We start from the raw sequence: 10,515 nt of genomic DNA, 5'->3' as shown, positions 1-10,515 counted from the left end.
TGATTACTATGTGAGGCCCTCATAATCTGAATTGTCACAGACAACAGTTGAAGATTTGCATTATTTTAGGTGTTTATTCATAGTGAGAGTGACAATACTTTTGTGGTTGTCTTTTGTAAATTATTTGTGCCTTCTCTTAAAAAAATAGTATTTAGGTAATACTTAAGTTGGAAGGGAACTTAATTTAGAGGGTATGGAATACAACTGCTTTATTTTACAGATGAGGAAGATGAGGTTCAGCGTGGTTTAGTTATAGAAGTAGTGAGTAGTATAACTTCTATTTAAACCTGTCTCATGACTCAAAATCCAATATTCTTTGCATTTTTTTACCATGCTTCCTCTAAAATAAGGTATATATATATATATATATGTATATATATATATATACACACATATATATTCTTAGTTTTTCTTTTCTTCCCCCTCCACTCCCTCCTTTGTTTCAGACTTGTAACTATTTGTTTATATACTACACAGAATGCTTAGAAAGATGTAGAGATTTGCCTAAAAGGACGGTACAGAGTTGGTGAAGTTGAGAATCCCCAGGGTAGTCCAGAACTATGATGACAGCGGGCAGTTTGTCAATCTGTACTTACAGGGACATTTTGAGGTTAAAAGTCAAAATGAGAGAACAAGACATTTAGTCTTTTTTTTACTACTCATCTCTGGCATCAAGGACTCCCCGCTCCCCAATTTTGCCCTTTCTGTCCCCACAGGCTCTATACCTCCTACCTCATCCTCCATTGTCCCTATTAACATACCTCCCATTAATTAGTTAAAAAAAAAAAAAAAGACAGAGGAAGTGTGATATTGTCTCCTGGATATTGACCTGAGGGACAGTAAATCTAAATTTTGTTCCTGTGTGTGATTTTGCTCAAATCACTCTATCTCTATGAGCCTCAGTTTCTTAATTTGTCAATGTGAGGGTTAGATGCAGATGGTCTTTCAGGTCCCTTCAACTCTAGCTTGATACATGAAAGATCTATAGATCTATGAAATAATTTCATCTCATCTGCATTTTTGCTACTCTCATTTTGTAATTTCTTCTGAAAAACTTTACAGGGATGGTTTTTTTTTATTCATATTAGCTTCCTGACCTCCCGTTCCCCCCCCCCAAAAAAAAAATAATAACTCACAGCTTTCCTGGGAAATAGCAGGCCTGGAATAATTTGATTATCTTGTGGCATACACCTTTTTTAAGTCCCTGAACCTTTGTTATGACTTTGGTTTACATCACTTGTTGGAAAACACTCCGAAGCATAGAAAAACTATTAAATTGTTACAGTATTGGATGCCAACACACAGGGCTATTACTCTAATTCATCCCCCAGATCAAAGCCCACACAAGCAGTTCTCCAGCCGGGAGCTATTTTCCCTTAGCTTTCCTGCTTGACAGTAGGCTCCCGGATTCTCTGTTCTGTCTTCTTTGAACATATAGCTTTTCCTTTAGTCACGGAAACACAATTTATGTCTATTATACTGTATTACAGATTATATCTCGAGAGATGTGCATTATTGGATGGAATGTCTGCCGACTGTAAGTGGTGTTTGTGTGTATGCGTGTGTTTCCTTAACCAAGCAGGGGGAAGGGAGAGGATGGAGAAGGGGTGAGTAGAAGGGGATAGAGTATATGTATTTTGGGGGGAGTGGACCCTAAAACTTGAATTTGCAAAAATCAAGCTTAAAGCATGATTTATTAACATCCCTGTTTTTTCCTTTGGTCATACCGAGTATGGGGATGATCAGAAAAAGAAAAAAAAAAAAAAAGAAACAAGAAAAGAAAGCAAGCCTGGCTCCTCTCCACCTCTACATCAGACCACCCAGAGCTCCTGAGTATGGCTACTGGCTGTACAAACCAAGGGGTTCAAAGGTTCATGAGAGAAGTAACCAATTTAATCAGTTATTAGCTGCCTTCCCTATACTCAGATTGGATGCATACACACGCACACACACACTCACACAAAGTGTGTGAGTGTGTGTGTGTGTGTGTGTGCGCGTATATGGGGGGGGGGGGTGTAGGGAGGGAGAGAAAGAAATATCCCTACAGACTCTGTCTGGGATTCAAGAATTACAAAAACAACCTCCACCCCTGCTCTGGGAGAGTATGTGAGTGGGAGAGGGAGAGGGTGAGGGCGGAGGAGAAGGAGGAGGAGAAGGAGGAAGAGGGAGGTGGAGGAGAGGGACGAGGCGCTAAGGGAACCCCACACCAGCTCTTGCACCCTGCCGGAGCTGAGCTGAGTCCGGCTGCGAGAAAGATGTTTGATAACACGCAGTATCCTTACAACTGTTTCAACTACGATGGTGATGATTACCCCGCCTGCAGCTCAGATGAGGAGAAGAAACTCAGCCGCCCAGCGTACAGGTAGCGGAGAAGTTTTCGTTGAAGTCTTCCGCTCTGAGGCAAGGTGGTACTAATGATGGAGGGCGGGGGAGGCAGCGAGGTCAGGGTCTCCCCTCAATTCCGTCTCTGGCCTGGGTCTAGGAAGATGCTAGTGGGATCTTGGGGCAGGGAGAGCTTAGAAAACCTCAGCTGCCAGGAGCTGGGCTAAAGAACCACCACTCCCCAGGCTTTGACAGTAGGTGGTGGGAGGTCGCCAAGGGATGGGGCAGGAGAGCCGTCTGGATGCGCCAGGGTCCCTGAAGGCAAATGTTGGCACTTTAGGAACTCCGAATAGCGTCTGGGTCACTCAGTGGAAGACGCATCCCGCAGCTTCCCTGAAACACCTTCCTTCTCCTAGTGAGGTGGTCTCAGCGGGAAGAGTGGAGGAGACTTTTTGCAGGACTGTTCCTCTACCAAACCCATAGCACACAGCGCGTCTGGAAAGCAGAGGGGGCGTCCCTCTGGCTACTTGGTGCTTTATCCCAGGCAATGGCTTAACCCTGAGTTTCTTTTCCAGCTACATTGCTTTGATTGCAATGGCCATCCAGCAAAGCCCTGCCAATAAAGTGACGCTGTCTGGCATTTATGACTTTATAATGAAGAAATTCCCTTACTACAGATCAAACCAGAGAGCCTGGCAAAACTCCATTAGGCATAACCTATCCCTTAACAGTTGTTTTGTAAAGGTAAGAAGATCAATCACAGTCTCTTCACATAGGTCCGTTATTTGGCAACAGCAGCAGCCCTGAGATGACTTTCTATCTAGGAAACATCTGTCTTAAATATTCTTGCTGAAACCCAAGGGTGTGTGTGTGGGGGAAGGGATATTTTTGAGAAATCTTATGATTGTGCTTTAGGTAATTAAGAGTTCTCTTCCTCCCAATAGTTGAAAAGTTATGGATCTTCTTGTCTGATTTCTATTAATATATACCGAGTTACCCAGAGTTGGTTTTTCCTGTTGTTGTTGTCATTGTTGCTTTACCTAGGAATTGCACAATTAAGGGGGTAAGAGGGGAGAGGCATGATTTCAATGACTTGAATGTTTATACCAATCGTGACTTTAAATGAACACAGATGCAAAGTGCCAGCATCTGTGAACCATATCCACACTGAACTGCTTTTCTCACAAATCCAGGTCCCCAGGATGGAAGGGAATGAAAAAGGGAAGGGAAACTATTGGACTTTCGCTTCGGGATGTGAGTCCATGCTGGATCTGTTTGAAAATGGGAACTATCGGAGAAGGCGAAGGAGGAGAAATATGAAAAAGGAACCTAAAGACCAGAAATTGAATGTGGGACCTTCCACCCCTGAGCTGCCCATGATGGATTCTTGTTCAAAGGGCACCCACCTGAACGAAGGTACAATCAAGAAACAAGAGTTCAGAGCCACTCACCTAGATTCTTCTCCATTCTTTTCAAATAGCCTTTCCAATCAACAGAACCTAAGCAATGCCTCTCTTGGAAAATCTGACTCAGAAATTAAATTTAGCATTGATTACATCCTCTCATCACCTGATCCATTGCCTGCTCTAAGATCACCCTTCAATACCCAAGATAATAAATATCATCTACTGGAATCTCAACAAATTAACCTCCAGTTTTGGACAATGTGAGATACTCATATAATGGAATATATTTTGGGACTGCTCTATAACCTTCAACTGTCAGTTAGTAAGATTGTCATGTCTCTTTTCCATATCATCTGCTAGAAGGGCACAAGCCAACCTTTCATACAAAAACTGAGCTGTTACATAAAAACAAGGCTTGATTTCATCAATTGGTACTTAATGTTTAATCCATTTATTTGTTGCAGGGTAGAGGAGGACTTTTGGGCTCATAAATGATGCACATGTGAAATTGGCTTAATTCCTTTAAAGATGCTCATCTTTGGAGGAACCTGTACAATGGAACAATTCAATTCAGTTCAATTAAACAAAAATGTGCTAGAAACTGTGTTAGGGTTACAAAAGCATAACTCTGCTAAACAGGTTGGCTTACTGACATTACTTTCCAGCGAGGTCCTTTAAAAAACAATTGGGACAATATTTGATTCATTTATTCTAATTCTTAACATTGTTGCTCATAATTTCATTCCCTAACAAAAATCTCTTGATAGATATTTAAGTAACTGGATGAGAGAGAATTATATAAACTCTAAATAGTAATGTGTGGTTTCAATATACCCCGTGGAAGTTATCTCCTAATACTATTTACTATGGTCAGTGTTAGTGGATGATGTGGTAAGACTTAATAGATATGTTGTAACCCGTCTGCAAAGAGAATATCTTCTTGTGTTATTGTGATGGCTTAGGAAACCCCTCGAACTTGTTCTATACAAGGTGAAAGGAGACAAAAGTAGACTTGGAATTTTAGGCATTGACAAAACACTAGAATGAAGTTACTTCTGTCCCCTTGCTTGAAATGGTAAATTCATATGAAGTCATTAATTCCATCTGCTATCAGTCCCCAAAGTGATACTATTGAATAAATGTCCTTTCCTTTTTGGTGAAGTGGGTAATCAGAGACCAACACAATTATAGATACCAATATTAGGATGGTATGCACCATTTGAAATGTAAATTATTTCATTAATGTGAGAGATGAACATTTAGAAAAATATAATCATACACATGAAACTATTTGATCCCTCAGCATTTTTTTTATTAAACACATATTTACAGAATTAATTGCAGAATTGTTTTTATAGAATCTTTACAGAATTGATTTGAAGGTTAGCATAGATTACACTAGACATGATTTGCAAGGTGGTGACTGTAAACTATTCTCTCAAATAGAAACACATACAAAGAGACTAATTTTCTTGAGACACAATTTCAAAAGCAAATCCAGGATTTAGAAAAAGGAACTCAAGGTAAATGAAGGTAGACAACTTGACAAGGATAAACCAAAACTAAGGAAAAGATAGGTTTACATATGGCTTGAATTTTGAGATAGGAGATTTGACATTTCATTAAGTAATTTATACTGTATATAGACACTTGACATACTCTTACATATTTCTAGATGAGGAAAGATCATCAGTGGCATTTATAAATATTGTGAAAATGCATGATCTTGTCTATTTTGTGTTCAGAATTGTTACTGATGCTTCTACTGTACTGCCTTTCCAACCACTTCCCCCCCCCCCAAAAAAAAAAATCCAACATCTTGCTGACTTCATTCTTAGAAAATGCTATGGATTTTCAAAAAGCCTCAGCAAAAACAAGTGCTTCTCCACACTTCACTGGAAATTTCTTTCTTAGAAAAGCAGCAGGAACTATGAACATATATTTAAAAGAGGACCATCAATAGCAAGAGGACCATGACAAAACAACAACCACCACCCACCATCTGTCTTCCAAGTTCCCAAAAATATTTTTCAATGACCATGTGACATTTTCATGTTATCAGAATGATGATGGATGTATGTGTATGTGTCTTGTGAGTTTTTTTATGTGTCTGCACTCCAATGTAAGTATAGCTATATTTATATCTGAGTTGCTGTCTTGCCAAAAACATTATTTTTAATTTTGCTATATATAAGCGAGATGGTGGCAGTGCAATGTAGTCTGTACTTGAAAGGAGTATATATGGGGTGTTTGAAAATATATTTTTCTGTTGCAAATGGAGCAAATACAATTTACTTTATATCCTTTGTGCTTATAGTTAATTGGCTTCTTTCTCTCACCAGTGAAAACTGGTTTAGGGTAGAACTCTTGGGCTATGTAAATCCTGGCTATGTAAACATTTGGATACAGTAGGTTCCAGCTGCTTTGAAAGGAGAGAAGTCAGGAAAATAATGAATTTTCAATAGGAATACAAAATTACTAAAGCTAACAGATTTGTAAATCAGTCAGTCATTCAAGCTGCCTAGTAAGGAAGGTATGTTTGGGGTTGTCAGAACATGCAGTTGAAGGAATTTTTGTACAGATAGGTGCTAACGTTTGTTTTGCAAAGGATATCAATCATGTTTCTAAAAGTGAAGGGACATTTTTCAATTTGCCCAGTGCATTATATTCTCACCACTTTAGAAAGGTTTCTAGCACTTAAAGTGAATGGCATTTAATATAGAACAACATAACAGGGGTGAGGGCTGGATGTGACCTATTCAAATGTCGCTACCATTACATAGCTATTCCCAATGCAATTATAATTAAATACTTTATGCCTTTCTTGCAAATCTGCTGATCGATCATTGATATTAACATTAATACTGTATTACCCCCGAGCAGATGTCTACCACACAAGTGTTATGGATCACCAGGTTTCCATTAACAAAGTTGTGAGGTATTGCCATATGCTAGCCAGGGATAAATCTACGTAAATTACCTTATGACAAAGCATACAGGACAGTGTGAGACCAAGGAATAATATTATTTCTTTTCTTAGGCCATGGTGATTCTATAACTTATGTGTCCTCATTACAAGAGTGGATGAAGCAAATCAAGAAAAGAGATCCTATTTTCAGATGAACTTAACTATATGTTCTTTGCAAAAGAACCTAGCATATGATCAATTATCATTGTCCATATTGATGGAAGGAAGAAAAGGTAGCATGATATAAGCTAATTGGAAATCTTCAAATCATTTTAACATAGCTTTGGAAGATAGGACACATGATCAGACATATCCTTTAAAAAGACGTGCTTTATAACTGCCCCTAGTTTTATTCCTACATTACATCCTCACTTCTTATCAGTTGCTTTGCAAATGGGTTTTATTGAAACCCAATAATAAAGTGTGGAAAATCTAATGATATTTTCCCTGCTATTATTAGAGACACAACATTAAGAATCCAAGAGCCCAATACTCTCTGAAGTCAATCAGTATCATCTCTGTACATGAAGGACAACTCACATTCTTTATCACTGTCATCATCTTCACCAATAGGTATTTCCTGAGCATCTAATATGTGCATGATCTTTTCCTGGGTGGTGTGGATTAGCTTGTACTGGGTGCTGTGGGGAATACACCAGATAAAATTCCTAAGGTTCTTTTCCTCTAAGATCTTAGATAGCTAAGGAAATAAAGTGTTTATAAAAGGAGAAGATTCTCTGCATCCCCCACTGTTCTTTCCCAACATTTAATATTAACTGTATGCAACCACACACTCTTGAGCCCCAAGGAGATTAGAGTCACTTGCAAAGGTGAGGAAAGACAGGTAAGAGTTTGGAGCCTGCATGCTACTAAATGACATGAATTTCATTTATTTTACTTCCTAGATTGAATGTTTGAAAATTAACTGAAGTAGGCAAGAAGAAAGGGAATATTTTCCAACTCAAATATTTTCTTCAAATAGTCCATTCGTTGGAAATTCATACAGATTTATAGTAGCAGATTGGGTGACTACTTGTCTGGAATGTTGTAGATTATTTGATGGGGGTTAAATTAGGTGACTTTCGAAACTCTTCTAGCTCGAGAGATTCTTTGCTAGTAAACTTTTTTTTTTTTTTTGGGGGGGGGCAAAAGTGCTCCTAAAGAGAGTTAAATCTATTATCTGTCATTCTCACCTTTTTTTTGGTGTTGTTTTAAATTGATTAATATTTGGCTTAGCCAAAAGGGACTCAGTAAATAGGGAATGGAGACCTATCCTCCTGGAGGATATCCTCCATATCCTGGAGACCCTCTATCCTCAGGGAAAATAGCTAAAAACAATATCAGGATCACTAAAAGTTAAGATACCCTAGTTCTCAGTTGATCTATAAGCATATGAGTCCATCATTCAGGCTTTGAACCAATGATACCAATAAATACTTAAGCAATTGTTAAGCCCTACAACTTGTTCATATCTTGGGTTCTTACCAATTGTTTTCTTTTCACCTCCAAGCACCATGTTATCTGGCTCTAGAACTCTCTTCCTTTTTTCCCCTTATTTCTTCTCTGCCAATATATGTGGCACACGAGTACTCTAAAAGGGTTTATTCATAAGAGGGAAATGAATCTTAGATAAAAATCTAGATAAGAGTTGGAAGAAAACTAAGAGGCTACTTAATTCAATCTCACAGATGAGCAAGAATGTCCTCTATAAATTTTTCAATAAATGGCTATGCAACTTCTGAAAACCTTTAATGAAAGGGATCAATGATATTTTTGATAGCTCTGTAAGAAAGATTATTCCTCATATCAAGATTAATTCTGCTTCTCTATAACTTCCAATCATTACTTGTTCTGCCCTCCAAAGACAAGCAGATCAAATCTAATTCTTCTTCTGCATATCAGCCCTTTAACTAGTTCAAGGTAATTATTATATATACTCTTCTATGTCTTTTTTTCTGTAATCAAACAACTCTAGTTCTTCCAATCATTCTCCTATGAAAGTTTCTGTCATCCTTTGATCATTTTAGTCTTTCCCTTATGGAAACACTCCAGTTTGTCTACATGATTCCTAAAATGTGATGTCCAGAACAGGATAGTATCTACATGCAGTCCAAGTAGAGCGGTCTTTCATAATGCTTCTTTTAATTTAGACCAAAGGATCTATGGATTGTTAAATTCCATGGATAGATGTTAGGGGGATCATAAACTTGGATAAGGATATTCAAATACACATAGATATACATACATACATGTATATTATATGCATACATTCACATAAATTATATACATAGACTCATATATATATATATATATATTCATATATTCCCAGGGAATGCTATAAGCCTACATTCATATATATACACATACATACATATATATATCTTTATTGTTAGTAGCCTTTGATTTCCTTTGTAAACCTATATATAATGTTTTATTAAATTAATATTATTCTGAGATGGAGTTCCATAGACTGCCAAAGGAGTTCACAAACAAAAAAAAGGGACAAAAATACTTGATTTGGACATTATGTCATTAGTAATGAATCCTGGGATGTCATTAGCTCTTTGGGCTGCCTTGTCACACTGTTAACTCATATTGATACTGGTTTTCAGAATACTAAAGCTTATTGATCTCTTTTTCCTTCATAGGAATACTTATCTAGTCATGCCTTCCTTATCCTCTATTGGTAAAACTGATTTTGGTATCTCAAGAATAAAACTCTGCATTCATCCTTTTCCAATTTTGTCTTGTAATGATTCCAATTATTATTTTATGTCTAGAACCTTTTGGATTCAAATGCTGTCATTTAGTGTGTTAGTTATTCCTCCTGTTCTTGACTTCTCTACAAATTTTGCAAGAATACTGTCTATTCCATCAACCAAATCACTAATAAAAATATTAATAGGACCAAGGACAGATCCCTGAGTTACTCCAAGACCTCCCTCCAATCTATAATTAATGGTTCTTCTTTTGATCTCCCATTAAACCAATCTCAAATAGATCTAAATTATTATATAATATCTAAAAGTTAACATTTATATAGTGGTTACTATGTGCCAGGCACCATGTTACAATTCTTATCTCATCTGATCTTCACACAGGATAAGTATTATTATTATTGTCATCTCCATTTTACAGATGGAGAAATTGAGGTGTAGCAAGGTTAAATGACTTGTTCAAGATGACAGTCAAGTCACAAAACTCAGATTCAGATTTTCCTGACTCTAGGGCCAGCACTCTATCTGCTGTGGATCTAGTTGCCCCACTTTTCTCCAACTAATTCACAAGCAAAGCAATTGAGATTTTGCCAAATGCTTTGCTGAGCTTTAAATAAGTTACATCAATTGCATTCACTTGACCTACTAGTCCAGTTACCCTATCAGAAGAGAAACTGAGGTTAGACATGACTTATTCTTGATGAAGTCATGCTGGCTTTTAATGATCCTGACTTTCCTAAGTGCCTATAAATCATCTCCTTAATAATGTGTTCTAAAATTTTTCCAGGAGCAAATCCATATATATTATACAATGATAAAAGTAATCAGAAGTTCATATAAAATGAATCTACCCAGCACAGACTGGGTGGCTCCAAAGCTAAATAATCTATGTTATCTAGCCAAAATCCCCAGACAGAGTTTCCAGGCCCTGAAGCTCCATCCTCAAGCCTCTCTGCTGAGTTCTGGCTCAAACTAAAAATTGGCAGCCTTTTCAGTTAATGCTAAAGCTGGTCATCTAAGTCTCTCCCCTCCTTTGTCTGTTCTTGCAGAGGATCCAGGGGATTTCTTCTGTTTGTTCATGCTTCATATTAGTTTCCAGAAT

At 37.6% G+C, this 10,515-nt stretch overlaps 1 protein-coding gene across 1 annotated transcript; it reads left to right on the top strand.

Moving 5' to 3' along the window:
• Positions 1–2,027: 2,027 nt before the first annotated feature.
• On the top strand, positions 2,028–8,247 carry FOXL3 (forkhead box L3). The gene is made up of 3 exons (XM_012542788.2): positions 2,028–2,362; positions 2,898–3,066; positions 3,516–8,247. The coding sequence occupies exons 1-3, from the start codon at positions 2,256–2,258 to the stop codon at positions 3,990–3,992; spliced, it is 753 nt and encodes a 250-aa protein (XP_012398242.1). The 5' UTR covers positions 2,028–2,255; the 3' UTR covers positions 3,993–8,247.
• Positions 8,248–10,515: the final 2,268 nt, after the last annotated feature.

Source organism: Sarcophilus harrisii, chromosome 1 (genome assembly GCF_902635505.1).
Source record: "Sarcophilus harrisii chromosome 1, mSarHar1.11, whole genome shotgun sequence".
In the NCBI taxonomy this organism is placed as follows: Eukaryota; Metazoa; Chordata; class Mammalia; order Dasyuromorphia; family Dasyuridae; genus Sarcophilus; species Sarcophilus harrisii.
Note: the sequence above shows the minus strand (reverse complement) of the source record. Positions and strands in the feature narration are given on the sequence as shown.

Excerpts from the sequence above, each read along its gene's own strand:
- FOXL3 (XM_012542788.2), top strand. The coding sequence starts at position 2,256 with ATGTTTGATAACACGCAGTATCCTTACAACTGTTTCAACTACGATGGT. Across the intron at positions 2,363-2,897 it reads CTCAGCCGCCCAGCGTACAG|CTACATTGCTTTGATTGCAA; the intron begins GTAGCGGAGAAG and ends TTTCTTTTCCAG. Across the intron at positions 3,067-3,515 it reads TTAACAGTTGTTTTGTAAAG|GTCCCCAGGATGGAAGGGAA; the intron begins GTAAGAAGATCA and ends TCACAAATCCAG.